Source organism: Ornithodoros turicata, chromosome 5 (genome assembly GCF_037126465.1).
Source record: "Ornithodoros turicata isolate Travis chromosome 5, ASM3712646v1, whole genome shotgun sequence".
Taxonomy (NCBI): Eukaryota; Metazoa; Arthropoda; class Arachnida; order Ixodida; family Argasidae; genus Ornithodoros; species Ornithodoros turicata.
Genome location: NC_088205.1, coordinates 19,554,768 through 19,579,105, shown reverse-complemented (window position 1 = coordinate 19,579,105; position 24,338 = coordinate 19,554,768). Strand labels below are relative to the sequence as shown.

At 45.5% G+C, this 24,338-nt stretch overlaps 1 protein-coding gene and 1 long non-coding RNA gene across 2 annotated transcripts in view; one reads left to right on the top strand and one right to left on the bottom strand.

The window, feature by feature from the left end:
• LOC135394170 (Krueppel homolog 1-like) overlaps positions 1 to 4,509 on the top strand; it is a 64,806-nt gene extending 60,297 nt beyond the window's left edge. Inside the window, exons 5-6 of the mRNA XM_064624751.1 lie at positions 27 to 714; positions 806 to 4,509. Coding sequence (XP_064480821.1) covers positions 27 to 714; positions 806 to 1,017 — 900 coding nt within the window. The 3' untranslated portion in view covers positions 1,018 to 4,509. The remainder of the gene's footprint in view (positions 1 to 26; positions 715 to 805) is intronic.
• The window catches only part of LOC135394171 (uncharacterized), a 62,391-nt gene extending 38,506 nt beyond the window's left edge, over positions 1 to 23,885 (bottom strand). The window contains exons 1-2 of the long non-coding RNA XR_010422776.1: positions 23,829 to 23,885; positions 21,286 to 21,344 (exon numbers count right to left, since the gene is read on the bottom strand). This is a non-coding gene — a long non-coding RNA (uncharacterized LOC135394171). The remainder of the gene's footprint in view (positions 1 to 21,285; positions 21,345 to 23,828) is intronic.
• Between the last annotated feature and the right edge of the window lie 453 nt (positions 23,886 to 24,338).

Genomic DNA, 24,338 nt, shown 5'->3' with positions numbered 1-24,338 from the left:
CATGACAATATTTTTCACCACGACAGGTTGCAAACCTCCGGAGGCACCTCCGAGTGCATACGGGCGAGCGCCCGTACGCCTGCGAGCTCTGCGACTCCAAGTTCTCAGACTCCAACCAGCTCAAGGCGCACATGCTCATACACAAGGGCGAGAAACCCTTCGAGTGCAAGCTCTGCCTGGGCCGGTTCCGGCGACGGCACCACCTCATGCACCACAAGTGCCCCAAGGACGAAGCGAACGCCGGCAAGCCACGCAGGGGACGGCGACCGAAAGCCTACGACGACCTCAGTTACGACGTCGACGCACCTCCACCGCCAACGCCCCCTACCCCACCGACGGTGCAACCGCCTGCGGCCCACACGGGCTCTCTGGAGCCACCGAAGAGCCGGCGGAAACCTCGTCATACCATACGGATTCTGACGCCTCAGCAGCGCGACCTGTTCCTCCAGGAACAAACGGAACCGTTGGACATGTCTATATCCCCCACGCCAATCCTTTTACCGTCGTCCGCCTACAGGTACCCCGTGCCAATGGATGGGGTACTCGACCTGTCTAGTTCACGATCGGACTCTGAAGCGCCAGAGGATGAGGACGACGACGACGGCCTTGCGTTAGAAGAAGAGTTGACGTCCGGGTCAGAGATAGACTGTTTACGACCCCTCCCGCTCAGGGCGCTGCCCCCGAGCGACCGCGCGGAAAGCGACGCCAGTAACGGTTCGTACGCTTTAACGGCGTCCTCTTAACGTCAACTGCACCTGCCGTTCGTGAGTTGCCGAGAACTGTGTTGTGTGTTGTATCTATACAGACCCGATGGCTCCAAGAGCTGAGGTCACGTCGGGGACGACACGGGTACACGCTCAGAGGTATAGGAGAATATTTTTACATGCCTCGCTCCAATTGGTTCACGACTTTGAGGTCAGCCCAGGACAGGTCAAGAGATGGACTATGAGGCTGTCGCATAGAACAAAAGGAAATATTACGGCGTCTGCCGACGAACATCAGTTAGCCATCAGTTAGCATCAGCATCAGCGCGGCTCCAGCTTTTGAGTCGCTCACTCGAGTAATGTCCTTGATTTGAACACGGATTATTTACCTACTTCGCACAGAACCTAAAGCATTAAGGGCGAATTGCGGTGTGATTGCATCACGAAAATCATCTCGTACCAATGGTCGCGAGCCCGCTGTGACACCTAATTAAGTGTGCCTCCAGATTGCCCCCCTGAGCAATTCTTCCACAAAGATTCGGACGAAGTTATTTTCGAAAACACTAGGCATAAAACAAGTTGTCTATCCCTTGGCTGTCCTGAAAGCAGACCAACTGACAGGGAATGTTCAAAACATCCCGTTTGAAGGGCGAGTGCGTACTATTTTCTTGAAAACTCCCAGGTCTGTTACCTATATCGCACATGCATATGTTGTGTGTATAAGGCACACAGTTTTTCTCAACAGTTTGTGATGTGCCCATAGGTAACCGATACCCGATCATTCCGATCATTACTTCCTTTCAAGGTAGCATATATATACATCGCATGACCCACACTTAACGTAACTGTATTTCGCAGGAAACACCATGGAACGGGTCCCAGGAGAATCAAAGCTGTTTTGAATGTACACGCTTGAATATCAAAACCGATACCGATATAATAGCCAGTTTCAGGAGTGCTCTGTAGTAAACAAACCCCCTATTTAAGTGAGTATTACTCGGGAGAAAGTGCTCGGGACATTGTTGCGTTCTTCTATAGTGGTTCATGTTGGCAAGGTTTCCTTTATCCGTCGCCCAATCGTGTTGGTCAATCGAGGTGCGAGTTCACTGGATAGCAGGGCAGTTCCTATGTTAAACTTTATTATTTTAAAATTTATCAAACAAAAATGATCAGCCTCAAAAAAAGGCTTCACAAATATGCATAATCAAAACGATACCGTGACCGTCTTTGTAGATAAATTGAGGTAACTTTACCTTAAGCAAAAAAGTGAATTTCCTAATCGCGAAAGAAATTTAATGGCGACTTAAACACAGTGCGATAAGTTATACTGATAAGATTACAAAGCTCGTAATCAAACCAATCTTCGAGGCTACACAAATACTCTAACTGTGGTGAAATAATCTACGATATCTAATTATTAATTGTGGTATGATATATCTAACGTAATCCTTAACCTATTTTTTTCTCCATCCGTTATCGCAATGCACTGAACTCCGGCACCTCATATACATATACAGGGCAGATCGAAGCCATACAACGCGTTGCAAAACCCTGTGCTGCAGCACCTTTTCTTCTTGGTATGGTTAGAAAAGCCGTGTCTATACATATAGGGTATACGGCTCTTTCCATTTTTCCCAACCTTGGCAGCTGTTTTGGCCATACACGTTTTTGGAGCATTCAAAGAGTACGAGAATCAAACGGCGTCTCAATATCAAAATAAAGTGCGGTAGGCAGCGTCCTCTGCACTGTTACTTGTACGGGTACATAAATATATACATATATCTATATATACACATTCTCGAGACGCTTTCCGCTCCTCCTCTCTTCCCTTCGTCCTGTCTGCATGTTGAAGGCGCGTGCGAACTGCCATGCAGAACGTGCACTGCGATGTGATGTGAACTTGGTACGTAAGTAGGCACAGGGTTTTGCAATGGGGACCAAATAAGGAAGTCAGACTACAAAAGGCCTACGTGCTGCGCACATGAACTTCTGGAAAATGAACTTCTGCGTATATACAGCATATCCTCGTTATAACGAAATCGCTTTTCTTTTGTTTGGATTCTTGTTACACCTAAATTGAAGGGCTGCCAAGATCATCACCAAAGTCTTGTTTGCTTGCTTGAATATTACTTTTAAAGCTCTCCCTGAGCTTCAGCTCGCTTCCAAAGCCAGCGTCACTCTTGTGGCGCGTCGAATTGGCGCTTATATCAAATTTTTCCGGTGTCGTCGGCTTCGTTATAACGATGCGTTGCTGCATACTTTTCCACGGTGTTGAAAATCGGAAAGACAACCAGCTTTTGCCACGAAATCAGGTCATCCAGTATACCTATACTGATGTGCAGAAATATCCACTTTTGATTTCTCATACATATGATTGTCAAAAAAGGGTCGGGTAGAAAATTACCAAGTCGTCGTTATCCCACATACCACAAGCAGTATTATGCATTACATGAACTGAGGCACGCGCAAAAGGGGTTCATTTTAGCATGGGTGCATAATACCACCTGAAATCTAAGTTCCTATGTGTCATCAGTGTGTTGCAATGCCAAATTTCTTGTGTTTATTATCTTGGCGATCCTCAATCCTTTGTTTGCCCCCTTCGATCTTTATTTTTATTTGAAAGCGTATTATTTTCTCCACTATGGATTCCTATAGTATACCCCTTTCTTCAAAATGAATTGTGTTCTTTGGTAAGCAAGGGATGGAGTATGATACACGGGATGTGAATTCTTCAATGGTGTACGGGTAATGTGTGTGCTTCCATACAATGCATATAGGAAAGGGAAAATTGAAGAACGAGGACGTGTGTGTGTTTCTTTGTATCCTGATTCCCGAAGGATATAATCTTTTTGGTAAACTAGTATTAATGAGCACATGATCTCAAAGAAGTCAGAAATGCTTCGAACCCCCTTCTTGCGCAATACGGGTATTTTTTAAATCTCCTGTTAACATTTGACGCGGAAGAGGCTTGAGACGTATATGGAGGAAAGAACGAGGAGACTTTTTTTTATCGAAATGTAAAGCTGAATCAACGGGCCAGTCATGTAACGTCGCCACTATAGTTTTCCGGTTTCGCAGTTGTCTGCACTCCTTGGGTACAGCCTTTGGATGTGCCTGGCGAAACAGCCCTGAAGGTGCCCACGTCGTCGTCTTCCCTCCATGTTTGAAACGCTCAAGATCAGACTCGCTATATCTCAGTTCTGTTACTTAGTCAGTATTGCGAGGCTACTGTACTGCTCAAGGTACTCTCCGAGTATCTAATTCGTGTGCCATGTTTTTTTTTCTCCCGAAAGTTTCGTGAGATTTCATGGCGCGATCGTTGCGCTGCAGTGCTGACTTGGTATAGCGCGGCAGCATTGTTTTCAACTATACATGATTGTGTGCTATTCGCACTCTCTTCTGTATTTTTCCCTTTACACTAATGTTAATTTTGTACATAGAGCACGCGACGAAGTTAGCCTAGACTTTTAGGCGCAGGAAACGTGACTAAAAACCAGAAGAAACCTTTTTGTTTCGAAATTACGAGAGAGAGAGAGAAAAAAAAATCGATTATTTATTTGTGTCGGTATAATGTGTCTTAAATGTGTGTGTATGTACTATAGGCAGCCAAGATTACACGTTTTTCCGGTGGGAGATTTTTTGGGTTTCGTTTTCTGCTCTCTTTCTGTTCTCTTCCTCCTTGTTTTGTTTGTTTCTTCTTTCTAGTGTCCAATGCAAGCGAATCTTTACGGTATATTAAGAAATGAGTGAACTGAGAGTGGTCATACATGAAGTTGATGTCCAAAATAAAGAGGATTTGTTTGAAGTTGCTCCCTTGGTTGTTTGTTTTGTTCTGTTCTGTTCATACGGGAATTGTGGGTTCCAATTTTTATGATGACCGAAAGGAGCTTTTGACGTCGTGCGTTGTCTTCAGACTGAGCGTGGTCAGTCTTCTCGAGCCTTTCCTTAAAGTATAAAACTTCGCTGAGAATTTCAGCCATGCGTGTTCCTCGCAGTATTTTTTAAGTTCCAGCACCGCGAAGCAACTATTGCTATGAGCGCATACAGAGGTGGAGATAGCACGAAGGAGGGGTTAGTACGCGTACTGCCGACGTCCAGATCGCGGGATTCGAAACCACCGCCTAATGACGTTGCAGCATGCCACTACGAGCGGATGTTCTTCATGCATATTGCGGTTTTGACAAAACTGTTTGAGCGGAATTCCAAGTTAATTCGCCGAATAAGAGAAAATTATTAGACGAAACATTGATGAGTCATGTGACCTTCCGCCATACCAGTGACGTCAGAAGAATGCGTCATTTTCTGCGTGCCACGCGCGCGCCATATTGGTGACCTCACGATCGGAGAAGTCGAAAAATCATTTTGAAGAGATTTCGTTTGGAGACTGTTGGTACCAACAATTTTTCTGATGCAATTCATCTAACTGTTCGGGCGCCATTCCAAAAGTCTCACTTTAAGGGGGACGCCTCAGTCATTCCTTGTTGGCTCTCTAAAAGTACGTGACCTTTCCCGCTGCCGCCTCATTGGCGGATATAGTATGCCTTCCGCGAAGTCACAGTTTGATGAGGTGTTCGCAATGTTTATTTTCAACGGCATTTTTATTAATTACTTCATTGGCTGTAAAAATTGGAATGAAGGTTCGCGCCCACCGATACAAGTATCCATCTTTTACAGTTTTCCTGCACCCCCATTATACGGCAAGCTTTTTAATCGAACAACTTACTATGTGCGATTGTTTCGGGTCTGACCGTTTCTGTCTGGAAGACAACCGAAAAGAAACACCATCTCATGTTCCCGTATTGCATGCCCGTACCCAACATTAACGTGTCTTTCATAGGTCACGTGGTACAACTCTGTCACGTGACCAACTCCTACTCGAGGGTTAGTTGTGGAACGCACCCTTAGCTACTCCCGTCTGATAGGGAGTAGAGCGAGTCGATCTCGAGCAGGACCCGCTTTTGGGGGTCACGGGGGTAACGACGTCATCGAGTAGGTTTTGGAACGCGGAGAGTAGATACTCCCTACTCTCGGATCGACCCGGGTGAGTTCTGGAACGCAGTCATAGGACAAGCTGTAAAACGTGCACTTCAAAACTGTATCGAACCAACGTAACCAACCAAGAAGCCCAGTATTTCATGCTTATGTAACTTGCACCACTGAATCGTAACCACGTTATCTGCATGCACCTATATATAATATCGTATATTTAGCTCTTCATAAACTATACGTGCGTAAATAAAAAAAATAAAAAAAAACTTAAATTACAGAGACGTGGACGTCTCGAAGCTATACACTGTCTACCTCATAAGTCATACACGTGCAATATGTACAGACTGTTAGTCGAAGGGCTAATTTAAGTACGTCGATGGACGTTGTCCTGCACAGCGTCACATGTGGACAGGGCAGGTGCTGAAGGAGGCAACTGCATGTCTGAGCGGGTGTCACGCAGAAGCTCTGTTTCATCAAATTCACAGATGCGATATAGCGTATTACATATACCACGTAGGAAGCTCGGTGTGAATTTAGAGCACTCCACGGGCTCGGGCTAACCCGAAAGCCCGAGCAGGGCACGGCAGGGCAAAGCCTTCTTTTAGCGTGCCTGAGCCGGGCTTGGGTTTGACATTAGTGGCCGGGCCCGTACATTGCCGATCCTAGATAGGGCTCGAACCTGTGTTACCCCCTTGTTAGTTAGCCACGGTCAACCTTTACATCCTGCTGCACTGGGCCGGACAGCCTGGAACTTTCTCGGGCTCGCGGCGGGCCCGGACCGAGAAACCTACAAATTCTTCGGACTTCGACCGGGCTTGGGCCAGGTATGGAGCCGTCGGGCCTGGCCCGTGCGGGTAAATCAAAGAAAGGTCGGGCCTTGGCCGAAGAATGCAGCCCGTACAGTGCTCTAAATGTGAAATTTGTGGCTATTACCTCACCGTATACGTATGCGGCTGCTTAGTGATGAAAACTTATTGACATGACGCATATGATTCCAAAATTGTACGTAAAGGAAGTTCTACTATAGACTGCAGAAGAATGGTATGAACAGCATTGCAGCACATTATTGAACCTGCATCACAGCACCGTCTTCGTAATAGTGCTTCCGATAAAAGCAGTCCAAATACCGGGGATAATATCGGGAATTTTTTTATCCCCTGAGTGTGCCGGTATGTATTCAACTGATTAAAAGTGCTTCCTATATCTTCTACCAATGAAGCGAATAAATCGGGAATAATAGCCCAAAACCACTATTGTGAACCCGGCAAGCCAGGATTGCTGACCGCCAGATATTCGTAGCACCTGCCCTGAATATAGTCACAACTGTAGCATATTGTACATAGATGGCACCACACTGTACATATCTCGCACAATATGTAGGCTCCATTTTATCATATTAGTGTATTCATGTGCAACGCGTGTGATTTCATTATACTGTCTTCACCAAAATTTACCATGCGCTTGCGACTTTTACGCGGTGTGGCTTGTACAGAAGAACCATTAAGTATCGACAGCTCTCGTACCGTGAGAATTTGTTTCGAGATAAAACGGATAGATGATAAGAAAATGAAACTATAGGGAACACATTCGACAAATTATAATTGTCCACACATGTAAGTGAAGGACGAAGTATCTGTGAACCAGTAATAGAAAATGTCTGTATAGGTCAACCCTGCGACACGTGGCTAGATGGCCAGGCTTATGACGAGAAAAACATCTTTCATTGTCATGTTCAGCCTGTGAGAGTGCACCTTCTACAGCCTCATTCCATCAAAGGTGACGAAATAAATTGCACAGAGAGAAACGGTAACCCAGCATCTTACCCTGTCCCGAGTTCATCGTTGCCGAGCGGACAAGTGTCCACGAAGATGATGATGCGGATTAAATATTTCGTAAAGATATTTCGGTATTTCACACCAAAACTGAAACCGCACGACAACAACCCATTCAAGACGTTACATCGTCTCGACGGACCAAAACGCAGGCTTTTTTTTTTCGGCATTACGCAACCCGGAAAACCATCCTAGTGTGCGATGCACATATTCCGGAAACACATAAAAAGAGAGAACCTTTTCTCCCCCATTTCTAACCCGCGGGCAGTTTCTCTGTCTGAGCAAGAAAAAAAGAAAAAAAATCTACCGGCGTCCGTCGGCGAAATAAAAAAACAAGGAAAGGGGACCCCGTCGGATTTTTTGAGACGGTCCCCGACGAGGCTACTTGTTTTTTCTTTTCGTCCTTAGTCTGCTCCTCCTTTTTATGGCGTTATTTTTTAGGGAAGAGAGGGAATGGCAACCCTAGGAGGAATGCAGAGAGAGAGAGAGAAAAAATAAGTGCGAGCGAATGAAAGCTCGCTCGATACAGTTTTACGTAACTTTCGAACGATTCTGTTGCACAGGGTACTTCTCCATACTTGATATTACAGAATACTTGGCTTTGGGAAAAGAAATGCCATTTTTGCGGTTAACCGCTTTTGTGTTGGGACTTCGATCTTTCGCGAGGGCTCCCCGTTGGCAATGTTTCCTATCCCCCTGCACTGCCAGTAAAGAGACACGTATGTCTTAATTACTAAGCTGCTCCGTTAGGTCAGGTTTACATTGGCTGATAATAAGAAAAGTGAGCAAAATATTATTACAGCTTAATCCCCACACCGCAGATTAACATGTCAAGTATCAAGTCATGTCAAGTGTCATTCTGTTTGTTTGTTTGTTTTTTTTTTTTTTCGGACGATTTCCAACATCCCTGTATGAGGTCAGGAAGCCAGAAAGTCTTCAAAACGGTCCAGGCCGGACCGAAATCGAAGACGGAACAGAATACGATGAAATGAAATGCGCTTAGTTGCGAGCCTTTCGTACAAAATACACGAAATTTATTTCATTTAATTTCATTTACAATCAGTACTGAGGACACCCCAGAACATTTTCCAAGGTTTCCACTGTCACTTTACCTACTCCCAACCCCGCGCACTCTTTGATCAAGCGAACTTCGAGAGAGTTTTTGTGTTGCCGCCCGCTCATTAGAAAGCAGAGGCTAAGACAGGAAGATTAAAAAGAAATACAAAGCTTTTAAAAATCATGGTCTCTCGCGCGGTATCGATTTTTCGCGCTGACGTTTTTTTAACCATCCGCTTCTTCCCTATTTTCTGTCCCTCTAATTACTTTAAATTCCAGCGCTCCTTCCTTAAGCGCAGTAATCCTCCCAACTTTGCCGGCCGGTCTCCACTTTTAATTTTTCTCATTTGCTCTCACGCACGGAGACTGGAGCGGTTTTCTTTTCCCTTTTTTTCCCCTTTGCTTCCAACAGCGCACTATTCTGTCGTGTGTGCGTCTTTGCTTCAGCCCATGTTTCTTAATATTTCTTTCTTTCTTTTTTTTAATCTGGGGCTTCGGAAATGAGTAATGAGAAAGACAGAGAGGGTTGAACGCTAGCTAAGGGGGAAAAAAACGACAACAGAACAGAAAAGGCAAAGAAGCGCGCATATTTTTTCCCCTTAATTTCTTTCCTCTTTTTTTCCTAACGAGTCATTCCTGGCAAAAATGGCGGAATTCATTAGATCGCGAGCGCCTTCCAATGGTCGGCCATCTTTGAATGAAGGAAACGTCTTTATGTGGAGCGGTATATCGTCTTGATTGGACGGCGCTCGGCGAATATTTGGCCAGAAAGTATATGATAGTGATCGCGAATATACCGCAATCTGCCCTGGCAGAAAATAGTCAAGGAAAGACAGTAATGCTATAAGACGGTAGGAAGTCTTATCGTCTTGTAGTTCTCACAAAAATCCACGCCTGATCCTCCATATTGAGGGTATGGGTATCCAACCTTGACATTGGTTACTAGAACGTTATCTGGGCGGATTCTAAGACCAGAGATGTTGTCAAGGACCCTGGAACCCATTTGTGTCATTCATCCATGCACATGCAGCTACGCGTACAAAAATCATAAAAAAATGTACACGATAAAAATGTGTGTAACAGGCAGTGTAACATGCACGTTCAAACCAGTGCAAGATTTGCTGCACTAGTTGCAACGACCAGTGGAATTTCGTAGAAAATGAAAGGCAAGTTTAAACCTCAGGATAAAGGCTGACTTTGTATTCAGTGTGCTTTACGCGTTTCATAAATTGATATTTGTTTCACACATAACTTTATAACCAAGCGTCTTCAAAAGTAACACATCACTCGTACTTATCGGTTGTGGCAATTGGGTATACGGACGCGATTTCGGTACACGAGCATCTCGGTACAGGCGCCACCTGCAGGATGCGGCGTGCAGTAGTTTATCCAGAACTGCAAACATGTGTGTGTGTGTGGGGGGGGGGGTAGCAAAAAATGGGGGGGGGTCATCATTACAGCTATATCATAAAGAAAAATTAGGGGGTGCCACCAAAATTTGGGAGGTGTTGGGGGAGGGTGGGGGGTCTGGATAAATCACTGGCGGCGTGCATATATTGCATCCGTCCAGATTATACACGAGGGTTAAAACCTGCGCGGAACAAACTGAATGAATGAGCAATTTTTGCAACGAACACCAAGGCTAATTGATGGGTCGAAAAGAACTTGTACTTGCGACGTACGACATGGATCGAATATGAGGAAATAGAAAACAGGGAGAATACTTTGGCGAATAATTAGAACCCGCTCAGAGGTTTATTATTCTTGGCACGGACCCTTGAAGGGACGAATCAATTATGTGACACAATTTCATAAATTAAGTAACACATTCGTATCGCATTGACTAAGTCATCCTTTAATGGTTACGAGACAACGACTAACGAATATCTCATGCTTCCTACGACATTCTCCAAGAACCATCTCGACGTCACAAACCTCCACTCACCAAGGTTGCAGGCAAACCTCAGTAGCTTCATTAATTCCGAGAGACAACCCATGCTGACCAACAACAAAGCAGACATTTCTCCCCCCGACCCTCACCGCCTTTATTTATTAGGGAGCTTTTATTTTTCCGCCCCCGCACACCAGGGGTTTCCCCAAGACGTGGATTCCAACCCACGTGACACGCATCAACCAATCATGGCGCACCTGCCCTGTTTATTTCCCCCATACCCGTTCGTACCACGCTGTTATTGTTGAGGCGCTCCTGTATTTTCGTTTTTGTCGTCTGCAACTTTTTTTGCGCGTGTCGTCCGTTTCGATTATGCCATATTGGCGAACGGTTGACAAGTATTGTGGTTTCCTTTCAGTGGCCTGTCATCGGTCAGAAATGTCGTCAATTCGTGTTTCTCTTTGTTCGTCTGCCTCTTTTTTAGCAGACGACAGATTGGGTGGCCAGTCGTCTATATGTACGTTATGTGCGTGGGAAGGACCACATTTCGGTGGGGGCGAAAAGCTGAAAATCAGGCGGGTAGTTTACTTCCGCAACTTCGTAGCAACCGCAGTGAGGGCTAATTTAGTCAGACTCAGTGTGGGGAGTGGAGTACGTGCACAGTCTTCTTCTTGACTTGAGCTCATACGGAACGCAGCAGGAAAGCAAGAGCGACACACTTAAATGAAGTAAAATAATGGAGCAAACTATATTGCTAGCGGTAAAAAACACGACATGATATTTATAAAACAATGGAAGCATTGATAGAACAAAGAGCTTGGCCCAGCATGGAAACTGTATACTAAGGCGGGTCCCCCCAAATGAAACAATTTCAGCTGTGATTGTCGCAATATTAGCCTCATATTAGCAGCGTTCCTCCATGCACCGCGTACTCGAAAGACTAAAAACACGAGAGCAACATTATCAAAGGATGGTCTCAAAATCTTTTTTTTTTCTTTTTTTTTCCAAAATATGATGTTCGATTACAGGTAAAACTGGAATGTATTCAATTCGGAGCCTATGCTTTCCCCATGTTCGCCAACGTATTCACCATCTGCGTGGATCATTCGTACAGCATTGACCATGTGTTGAGTTGACCGCACTGAATAACGCATGTTTTGTAACCCCCACAAAAAGTTGGACCTCAAAGGGACCTTCTCGCATTCCCACGGACACACCGTTGCTGGAAGGTACCAAATCCTTTGACACCCAAGATACCAATCGAGTGCGTCTCGTCCACTTCGTGCGTGTTCGTCTCCCCGTTACTCTTTGCGCAGATTCAATGATATGTTGCCGTCTCCATACGAAACTAACCGTTAAAACATGATGTTGGGCCTGTTGGTGACAATTCAACTCCAAGAGCGGCAAGAACGACAACGACGAACACAAAAAATGTTTGTTTAAAGTGCGTTGTGTGAAATCTTTGTGCATATTCGCCAGTGTTCTTCTTGACGCTTTTAGAGACTAACTATCCGCACTGCCATCCAGGCGCGCGCGCACACACACACACACACAAAAAAAGAAGTCTTCCTCAGACCACTCAACGAACCGGTTTCCCATGTCTGCACCACCCCCTCTCCCAATAAGTCAGAGCCCCTTTCCCTCGATGACAGAAACAGTGGAAGCAACAATCCACAATTAACTCGGGTAATGTGAGCAACACGAAAGGTCATCAACCTCCACCAACTGTACTGGTCCGTCTAATTTTTCCTTTAGTTTCGTTCTCGACATTGCATCCCTTTTTCCCCGCTCCGCCGTCTGCAACCGATTTCCTCTCTCTCTCTCTCTCTCTCGTGACCTTGCCTCTCTCTCGCTCCGACCCAACTCGAAGGTTGGGGATTCGGGAAGACGTAACTCTTAGCTCATATCCGCCCATCTCGCTCTTTGCCTTTGTTTATCTCGCAGTCGCGGAGCCTGGTTTGTTTATCGCCCTCCAACTTTCCCTTCGCTCGCGTCAAGTTCAAGCAATGAACTATTTAGACACTTTATATTTCTTTACTTCACTTTTTGTAGCGTCTGCCGACTACTTTCCTGCAAAAATCATTCACGCTGCTGCTGTTCGTTGACCCTGCAGTTTCAAACCGAAGAGACACACAAATAGACAAAAAAAGAGAGAGAGAGAGAGAGAGAGAGAGAGAGAGAAAAGAAAGGAAAAAAGGAAAAAGAACCACGAAAAAATACTGAACAGGTGCGCCACACCTGAACGTTTTCAATTTTTCGCTATTTTTATCTTTCTCTTTACGTACGACGCGTATAGAGGTCTGTCAAGAAGCAAACGAATAGAAAGACAACTGCCCTGTCGGACAGTTAAGTTGTTTTTACAGAGACGATTTTTTTTCGGCGCTGACGGGCCGGGTTGAGAAACGCCGATCGGGACTAAATTGATGTGTCACACTGTGTTTTTCTTCTTTTTTTTTTTTTCCATTTGCACCACTACATTTGCTGTGAATGGTCAACATCGTCCTCCTGGGACCTAACTGGGACGATATTTGCTCAAGATAACACTAGAAGAGCGTCCTGTTCGTCGTCTGTCCCTGTCATGGCATCGCGTTCGTCTGGGATTTATGGCGGGCCATTATGTTGAGCAAGCACTGTAAGGTCGGTGCTTCTGTTACGTAATGTTGCAGCACGAACTAGTTGCTTCTCGTACAAAATTGCTTAATGAACGAATTACGTCAACTGCACGTCTGCATCTTTTTTTAGCACCGCGAAGCAACCGTGGCTATGAGCGGCGTATAGCGCTCATGGACGGCATAAACGAGTGTGCATCCTCGGCTGATATCACGGAGCACGCTGTCCCAAATGCCACAGCGAGGATTTGAAGCCATTCGAATTTTGCTAATTTAAGCTTGTGAGTGTGTCCGGGATTGATGCACGTTAGACGTGGACCACAATGGCACCTGGATTTATAATTTAGTTACTCATTCCTCCTATAGTCCATAGTATTCCTCGATGTAACCTTTTGAACGGGGATAAGCTATGGAATGACAAGACGTCGTTCAACAAGTTTTCGAACAAACTGACCAGTTTTTAACCCTGTTCATCAGTTTTCAAGCACAAAGCCCCCGCCCTTACGTAAAAGGATTCTTGAAGCATGTCGTAATAAAGAAATATTTCACTTAACCAAGGGTTGCCAACAACATCAGGTACTACCAAGAAACCGCGAGCCTTTCCTGTATATGTGAATGCGTTCCGCCAAACGCCATCAAAAGGAGCAACCGATCCCCTCCTTTTCCTAAAACTCGACAGACGAGCTGTCTTCCTAAGGTGCGTGCAAGGCCATTCAGGAATAGCTATGCACAGAAGATCCTGGAACATCAATCAAGTCTTGCGACCTTTTACACAACAGTGGCTAACTCTTTTCCCTAACGGGTTAAAAAGTCAGGTCGGGGGAGCGAGGCCTTTGAATGGGGAAGCCGTCTACCCTTTCTTCCCTCAGCAAAGAATCGCAAAGCTGTGTTTGGCGCAACAAGTCCGGCTTGATTTATACGGGGTTACGATCTCAGGGTCAGTTCGGCCAGGAAGAACATCTGCGTTTCTCCGTCCGCCTGCTGCCCTCATCAACGATGGGGCAGCTGGTGCTTCATGGTGGACTCTTTTAGACAAGCGGGCCCGGTGTTCCAACTAAATTATTTGTAATTTTAAGTTTAAATGTCTTCTTCAAATGCAGGAGGTATTTTTCACCTACAATTCGGCGTCTAGTCGGACACTTCTCAAACAAAGTAGGAGAGGACGGATTAGCAGGTGTAATGACGCTAGAAGGCACTTTGAGACGAGGCGCTGTCGCGATTTATCGGAGCAATATTGAATCAAAGGAGATTCAATCGCATTTTAAGCGTCTAATACGTCATCCAACGCATGCTTTAGCTTCTAATGCAGCCTCTTCCATTTCTTTTCGCTTCACGACGAATACTGTACCTTATAATCACGAGAAGCCATGTACATGCAGTAAAAAGAGGACGCCCTGACTGCATTGCATTTTACCTCTACCCACACCCCGCTACTTAACACCGTTATGATGATTCGGGATTTTCTGGCCCAACTATGGTCATAGTGCTCCAAGCTATGGTTACTGTGTGTCGAGAACTAGTTTGAAACTCACGTGATCTGGCTAAAAGAGAAGATGTATTATAGTCTAAAAATACCACATCAAGATGAAACATCAGTTTTTTTTTCTTTTTTGTATCTTTGTGAGACACTGCATTGAGCAACAGACAAGTAAACAAGAGTCGTCACAGAACACTTCTCTTGAAAATAGTCCAAATGCCGAGGATTGACATCTTTAATGGGTATATACACCGGCAAACAACAATACAACAATGAAAAAGTTTGACGCTTCGTAAACTGCTTAGAGTTCCATCATCATAAGAACAACGTACCACAAGCTGTAGGTCCATTTTTATGTATGAAGGGTGCGTAGCATTCCTGCTCTTCTCAGTAAAAACAACACTTCTCTGTAAGGTAACTTAACTGTAACTTCTAAATTAATACGTAAAAAGTAACTGTACGTTCTGTAACTAAACACTTCTCTGTAAAAAATCGATATGGCGGTGTAAGCACGTTCCAATATTTCATAGTTCTCGGAAAGAAAGAACGTTTAAAGTATAGCCAGTCGTGTTCTTTCTTTCAATTTCATTCAATGCACGGTGATGGCTTGAACATGAAGGCCTATATACAAGGTAAATCTCCCTTAAAAAGGTCTCCCTCTATGAACGCAGAGGAAACCATTTTAATTTGCCCGAGCTAAAACAAGATTCCAAGGTCGCACCTGTAGCGTGTTTACCGTCCGAACAACCAATTCTCCCGAAGGCAATGAACTCACTTCCCGGTTCCAGAAAAACCGGTTCCCTTTGCACGCATATCACGCAACCTGTCTGTCGTGCGGCCTTTTTCTTCCCACCGACTGACCTTGGGATGCGGAGCCCTCGTCTAGAGAGGCTTACACCGCGAACTTGCTGGCATATCTATCGACCTGTCTGGATGGCATTCCTTCTCTGTGGTCTTTAGTTGCGGGTTCATTGACCGACAATCTACAACGGCCTCGCTGCTCGTCTGTTGCAGGTGGAACTTTTAGGTCCAGGGGTTCCGAAACGTCACTCGGATTTATGGGTGTTGAAATAGTTTAGTGGGAATTGACGGAATTGCGGTTGCTCTTCCGCGATAAAAATGAGTCCGACCTTTTTGCCCCTCAGACTGCGGACGCTGTACATATAGAGGCGGTGTCTGGCTTTGTTCGGGTTAAACACCCTTCACGGATGCCAGGATTACAAACTGGCTACTATGTTTCGACGTAGAATACGGGGGTAAAAAATAGAGCGGCGGGGTGGACCCGAGGAAATACAGAAAGAGGTAACATTTTCTTGAGACTGAGGAAGACGATGAGGACGACACACGCTGTAGTTCCACAAAAAGTGACACACACTGGGATGAAGGATGACACACACTGTAGTTGTCAGCATCGGGTCATCATTACGGCAGAGCACAGCTGCAATACGCGCATTTAGAAATATATATATACATGCACAATACTGCTAGAGTTTTACTTAAAGTGACCACATTCTTCCGACTTCAAAGCAGGGCATCCGCATTGAATGGGAGGAGGGGGGGGGGGGGTGCTTGTTCGTCACCAAACAAAACTGCCTACACCCTGAGACGTTATTTTAGTTTGCTTTTTTCTTTGCGTTTTATTTAGTACTTAGTGCACAGATATGATACCCTGATTAGAATGTATTCTCTCGGTGTGTCTTTACGCTTGCAGATACTGTAAATGTATATTTCCTCGCGTGGATAATTTTTAGTGAACGGGAAAAGGATGATCAGGGGCATAGACATAGGCAAACACAGCGACTAACTGATAGGTAGGAGAGAGTAATTAGGAGCAACGAGAAGAAGAGGGAGTGACGATAGAACCAAGCGCAGCAATCATACATGAACAAGATATATGGAGCGAACTACAAATAAAACGAACATAAATGAAGAAAGCACAAGGTCAAATATTGCGTTTTTAAATTCCCTGTTAGCGCCACGAAGCAACTGTGGCTATGTGCGGCGTACAGATGTGGATACGTGGAGAGAGGACAGCAGGAAGGAATGGGAGACGGGGGGGGGGGGGTTAGTATGCGCCCTTTGCCGACTGCAGGGGGAACTGTGCCAACATTCGTCTGGAAAGACTTCGGAAAACCCAGGGAAAACCTCAGACAGCATAGCCGGTGACAGGATTCGAACCTCTGTCACCTCCCAGTCTCGGCGTGGAAAGCGATCATCCTAACCAATATGCCACGGGAGCTGGTGAAGCAACGTAGAAAACACAGCTTTCGCGAGAGCCAATAGGCACGTAAGTCCATAATTGTAACTGTCTTTTTTTTTTTTTTGCTTCACTCGCCCTCTTTTGAACAGCGCTACTCGTAGCGTAGCAGTATGGTTGAGCCAACACACACAGCGACAACACAGACAACACAGCGCTATTCGTGCATCAATCACACGCGTATCAGAAACTGCTCGTATACCAGCTCACCACAACAGCATCATACCTTTCTACCCCCAAACGCCCTTTCCTCTCTTCCTTCTCAGTTCGCGACATCTTCCTTACGAAGCGTCATGTAAGAGAGAGTTGCAAACAAGAAAGGGAAAGAAGAATAGCCTTTCCGAATAATTCTTCAATCACCCAGAGACGGAACACATGCACACAAAGCGCACTCATTGTGAATGCCACATATAGTCACTCCACACCAGGAAGCAGCATGTGTAACCTGCAGCCACACACAGAAAAAGTGAAGTAAAAAAATAATAATAATAACAACACGTCGAAAAAACACGTAACATCTGCGCACACTAGCGAAGACGCAATCCGTCGCCATGCTTCATCCTGATGATGAAAAAAAAAAAGAAGAAAAAGAAAAAGAAAACAGGAACCTCCCGTAACCAAGGCGCGTGCGACATGCGCGTGCGACAACACAAGGCGCATCTTTTATATGAATACATCCCTCAGTTTCCTCAACGAACCCTACTATATCTCCCCCCGAGGAGTGTGGCGTCACATACATCCCGTACGGTTATTCTCTGCAGTGTACGCGCATAAAAAACGCATTTTTTTTTTAAAGAAAAGAAAACATTTTGGAGAAAAGAGAGCACGGGTGGCAGCTTTTCCGAGAAAATATATCCTCCCAATCCAAGCTGTGGCTCGCATCATAACAGTGTATTGGGGGTTCGCGTGGAGAAGTATATTTTTTTATCAAACTATAATAATAACAAAGTATCATAGAAAATCCCAGCAATCCACCCTGCGAATAACAAAACCACCACCAGGGGCGAATATATTGCACGTCATTGCTCCAAATCGGGCCGGGCTTTTTATGGTGTAAAGCGAACCCCAAGAAACTTCCAAGAAATCGTCCGGGATTTTTGGCCGCATTTTTAGCCCCACGTCGTTACGTAGCACAAACAAACCAAACGGGCAATTTTTCTCCTGTTTCGTTCTGAAAAATAAAAATAAAATAAAATTTAAAAAAGGCCCAGACGGGAGCAGCGCGCAGAATCACAATTTAGCCACAGGGGAGGAAGAGGAGGGTCTTTCCCTAAACAGCAATTTCTCGTTTTTACTATTTTTATGCGTGTACGTACACACCAGTGTAACGTTCCTTATACATAACTCTGCATTCCCCCCAAAAAATGTGTAGCTGCGCGCTTTGGGCCTGCGGTCTTGTTCCGGGACATTTAAAGTAGCGTCGGAAATGGCGGAGCCAATGATATTCCTTGATTGTTCCTTTCATTCCCTAAAGCGCTCCCGGTTCTCGGAATTGCGTCTGACGTGGCTTTCCAGTCAACGGCCCCAAAAGTAGGGAAAATAGGAAGTGCTGTTAACCCTCAGGGATTGCCGGTTGTCGAGCTAAGCGCAGATGTTTTCCCCTTTCCGAAGGATATACTCCACAAACATACTAGCACCAAACCTATTGGAACAGTGCAGCCAAACTCGAAGAGACTGTGTCATCCACGTTCCTAACCATGCCTTATCGCATGCTCAGTGTGTTCACGTTGAGGATATAATAAACGAGTTGGCCTACTAGAAGTGACGCTTATCAGCCAGGCGAGGAAGAAGCCATTCAGCCGTCTCGCTTTACTCTACGAAGGCCCTCACAACCCATGACACAATAACATTCACCATATTTGAACAGGAATGCTGACGACTCACATATGTCCAGCGTTGAGCATGCTCGTCATTCAACCTGTCCACCAAAATGCCCACATAAGCAGTCAAGCACGTGCTTTCGCAGACACCATTTTCAAAAGTTCGACATATACTAGGTCCATTCTTTGCGCCTGCACCTCCTGCACTATAGTTCGAGCAGTGCAACCCTCTCGCATTCTTTTCGCGATAGACCTCGCATGTATTTAAGAACCGGTGCAGCACTAGTGCAGCACCAGTTCTCAAGTACAGGCGAGGTCTATGACGAAGAGAATGCGAGGGGGTTGCACTCCATTAACTATATATTATTAACTCCATTGTTCCTATGCGTTCACGTAAATATAGTTTTTTTCCCCTTATACTGTTGATGAATGGAATAGGTTACCTGGTGCAATAAGCATGTAACCAAGCATGCCTGTTCCTGCTATAGCCTCACAGAGGCTGCCAGTATACCAAATAAATAAATATAGCTCTCGGAGGTGCAGGCAGTGTAGGCGATGGACCTAGTGATATGATTGCGTCTGGCAGAACGCCGCCTAGCGATCCCCTCGACCATGCAGATAAGGGTGGAAGCCTTCGACGACGTCATCTATGCCAGTGTTTCCCAAACTTTTGGCGGTGACGGACCCCCGGAAACGATGAGAACCAATTCACGGACCCTCCCGCACACACGCCGTCACAGCCATAGCATAACCAGCAACCTCATCAGCTGCTGCGTGCTTTCGATACCGCTTCAGACACGATTCCGGACTGGTTTTTTCTTCTTGTTTGTATGTGTATGACGCGGACAAACGTGCATTGCAGGACTTTTCTATCAGAAATTAGAAGCTAGCCGTTGAAGCATTCTTGTAGCAATTTTGGAAGTTCTGGGTGTTTGGAAACCGAGCAGCATGTACGAGCGCGTGTTTGTGGGGACGAAAATCCTCACTGAAATGTGAGAGACGGTCGCGGACCCCCACGGACACTCTCGCGGACCCCCAGGGGTCCGCGGACCACACTTTGGGAAACACTGATCTATGCTGATAACGCAGAAGTGGGATGTGTAGATAAAGCAGTCCTCATAGTGAGTGACTGCGTTCGCGGTTACTTCGTTCCTTGGGTAGTTTTAGTGCACCGTACGCTATCGCCTTTGCGTACGTAAGGAATAGCGTGGTAGCTCTGCGCAATGCGCGAAGCTCTTTACGTTTTGCGCGTGCGCAGAATCACCAACGCTATCCAGTTCGTACGCGCCTAAAGCTGATGGCGATGTGATAAATAAAATGGGAATGTGAGTTTCGACCAAGTCGAACTGGCTACCCCAGTACACTTACACACAGAAAGTACAAACAGATGAGAGATGATGAACAGAGATGAACAGGGATGATGATGGAGTTCATTGCAACATGCGGTTTAAAAGTTTCAACCAAGTGAGTGTAAAATGTCGGAATCGCTGGGGGCACACACAGCACACATTCAGTGAGTCATAGAATGAAGCCCGGTTGTATGTAGAAAATCTTCGAGTGCCCTCAGCGCCTTGTGGGACGACGGACAGTTTCGCGACGTCGAAGGCTCGGGAGTCCACACGAGAGAGGCTCGCCTCTAAAACCCTTCGAGCAGCAACGTATTTCAGACACCTGAGAAGGATGTGTTCTACGTCTTCTACTACACTCGGCGAGTCTCGCTTTCCCAGTTTGAAGAGAAGGTAAAATGAAACAGAAGCCTCAGGTCAATATGCCCCCGGGCTATATATGGGGACAAGTGCATGGAAGAGTGCTTCAGTCAGCAATTAATAGCGTCGTAACAAGTCTACCTCACGTACATTTTAGGCGCAATGGCTACAGTGTTCTCATGCTTATATTCTTTTTCGTTTTTGTTTTATGCACGTGACGAAGGAGAGAGAGGTGTCATTCTTTAGTGTAGGGATCAAATATATATGGGGTATATTTGGCTCGAAAGGGCCAAGCTGTCATATAGGCGCAGCCATTCCACCGAGAACAACGCGATTACTTCTTGCCTTTAAGAAACCGAAATAATTTTTTCATAACTTTTCCTTTTTGAAGTTACGAGTGCGTCCATTAGACGCGATATACCTTATTTCCTTTTTCGGACACCAAGGGCGGAACACGTCGTCTCGCTTCACAGCCAACCTTACAACTCGTATTTTTTAACGTCGCATAAGCGACACAAAGCTTTTTTGCTGACGCGTTTTTGCGCGGTATACTATGCAGGTACAAATGTTCCTATACACATGTACATCCCTCTAAGAAACGTTTCTCCGATTCATAATAACCAGATTCCCTGCTCAGTAAGAGATATCGTGGAGGAAGGAACGCGAGAAGGCGAAAATTGGGAGCCATGCAGTCACCGTTTCCCCGAATACATATCCGTTCAAAGGGTATAGTTTCGGAGCTCCTTGACAGATATATATGCCCCTATAGCCTGTGAAGCTTACGTGTCACCTAGGAGATGCAAAGACTTGTCCCATATCCGTCTCGCTTTTCTCTTCTCTTGATTACCCTTCCTTCTCTTCCTTCTTCCACGAGAAGTATGAACTGCGGTACCTTCGAGTACCCTATAGCCAAGTACACTCGAAACGATATGAAAGCAACATACCGTCATGCATCATATCTTCTATGACACACTGTACGTCAAGCACCAAGGACAAGCCCTGTCTGCAAGGAGAAGGGCAAAAGTAAGGGCAGAAATTGTAAAGGGCATCGCAGCAATTTGGGCTCGTTGGTACGTGATTCCCAGTTTACAACATTAACAAGGATCAAAAGGAGATGAGACGACACAGTGCTATAAAGGGCAGCGTAAAGGGGCATGTCACACAAGGGCCACAGTTCATGAAATCTTAACGAATCAAATGGGGAATCAAACACACGCATATCAAAACCAGGATAGGTGTGTGTGTTACCATTACTCCCCGGGAAAACTGCCTCAATCTTACCGTGCATAACGCCCGCACTGTACGCCGGAAAATACGGCAACCCGCGTGACCCAGTGTAGCTTTCCCATTTCTACTACATATAGACTTTCAATAGACTAAACACTGTGCTGAAGGTCTGCACTTTATGGGACCCTCTAAGTATCGTAACAAGCAAAATAGTATGACGCGCCAAAGTGGAGGATTCCACCGAAATTTCTTTCATCGTCGCAGTGGATCGAATATTTTTCTAGGCTCGCTAATCTTGAAGAAGTGTTACGCGTGCGAGCATTATACACCGCCAAATGCGGTAACTCGAGCGTGTCGGAATTGAAGTCGGCCGCCTAGCTCCTTGAAAAGCAATCTCCTCACAATATTCCCTAATATACCGCTACCCAAGGTGCGAGCCCCATTAAAGCCCCATTTTTATCAACTACCACAAAGCGACACGTGCGATGCACGATTTTACTGTAATGTATTTTCTTACAATAGTTTTGACACGTTACGTGGCGCCCCCTATGTATTGAACGTCTCCATTTTCTCCCCATATTTCAGCGAGCAATCATCCATCACCACTTGACATAGCAACCTTTCTTCCGACAGCCCCCTTTCCGAGCCACTTTTCCTTTCTCATTCTCACTAGCATAAAAAAAAAAAGAAAAAAGAAAACCAAACTCAGCCTGTTCCTGCCTCCTTCCATCTTCCCACACTACGAGACGCCACCATGCTGACCACAGACTCGAGAAAAAGAATAAATAAGGCCGTCACACAACCGACCCGCAACATGCCGACAAAACTTCCATGTACAAACAAACAAAAAGCAGAAACACGCGCAGCTGTCTGCGCTGCCTCACCATTCCTTCATGACCACTCCACCCTCTCTCCCCGTACACTCGCAAAGACAAAGCTGAGACATGGAACGTAAACTAACGAAACGCACAAAAACAAAAAGGCAGAGGACGTCGACCCTGTGACGTAATTCGGCATCTCCGATTCCGGAAGTACCAACTCCCCCAAACCGCCGTTTTTAACGTTCTTTTTATATTTTTCGTGTTCTAAGCATTCTTTCTTACGTAGTCGTCTCCCTCCGTTGTCCCCCACCCATCTCTCTCTCTCTCCCCCGCGCATCCCCAAAATCTATCCCCTTCCTCCGATAAAAATGCAACGTCCCTCCTCATTCTTTTTTCTTTTACTCTTGGCTATATACTACTAAATTTGTCATGTGTGTGTGTGCATGCGGTAACTGGTCCACTTCACCGTAAAGCACTCTATACAAAAAAAAAGACATAAATATCGGGGAAAAAGAGAATAAAAACCGTCAAAACGGCATTAAATCCCAGGATTTGCGAACAACGGTTTTTATAGATGGCCGAAAGAGAAAAATAAAAGTAAAGAAACAGGAAGAGCTAGCGTTATATAACAACTGTATTCGGCTGTGACCTCTTTGCCGGTTTGGTTAAAAAAAGCTGCATTGTGTACACATGGGGGTGGTACCGGCTAAATTGCTTGTGAGCACGGGTTACCGCCAGGTGTGCGTGTGTGTCACGTTGTCTATTTATTTTGTGTATATAATTGCCTGATTATCAGGGCTGTTGCGACATTTTTAGCTGTCAAAGTTCCTCATACGATATCTCTTACATCCACTGCATACGGTACCGTCCTGTTTTATAGTTGAAAGGTACAGTGTTGTATCCGGGTGCATCTTTGCGGAAATTCACTGAATACGTGTCGCAGATAATTACCACTAAACCTGCTCTGCAAGACGCACCATATGCTCTCTTGCCTTCTGTCTTTTATTTACAGGGTTAGTCTAGCAAACGTTACACATTTCGATCGCATCGTAAAAATAGAAGACAGGGTTTAGCCTGCCCCAAACTTTGAAGACTGATAGCCACTTACGGTCCTATATTTATTTATTTTTAAACATACGCGACTATTTGCTGTCGTTTCCAAGCAGAAGCAACAAACATATGGCCGTGCACTTAATTCTTTCCCGACTGGAGTCCCGGAAACGCAAAATGTTTGCTGTGGGCGAACTGCGCATGCGCAATATGAACAACGCTCTGAATCATGAATCAACATTGTGTCTTTCCCCCCTTTTTTGCATCTACGCCAGAAACGGCAAGCTCGTTCGCAAACAGCAAACCCACACCATAGCTGCGCGAATAGAAATATGTGAACAAAACGTCTTCAAAGCCACTATAATGCATATATTGCAAAGCAACCTCACCTCCACCACATCTACAACGCACCAGAAACACAAGCATACGAACGTGACCAATCCTGTCCCACCGAAGCAGACGACGGAATCACGCGCTCCGGGTTGTCAGTCGTTTTCTTCTAATTCGCAGGAAAGCGCGGAATCGCCTGGATTTAGGCCCCGAAAACACGACTCCCCTCTTAGCCATTTGATGGGCTTTTAATGGACGAACACAGAGCGAGGTCGTCCATGGAAATCCCTGCACCATTTTACTATTTTTCGCTCGTACATTAGCGACCAAAAGCTGGCGTTAATTGAACGGTCCGAAAGCAGCACGTGCTTCATCCCTGGAATGGGTTTTTGTCTGACTGCATTTACATCATTCGCCGTCACTGGGTATTTAGTTTCTTTTTCCCTGACGTGCCGTAGTTAAGCCTATTTCCGCTTTAATTTCGTCGGTTAGAATAAAGAGGATACCACGAAAGATACTTGATCGCTGTCGCTTGCTGTCGTTTTATGAAGAGATGATTTGCTACATTT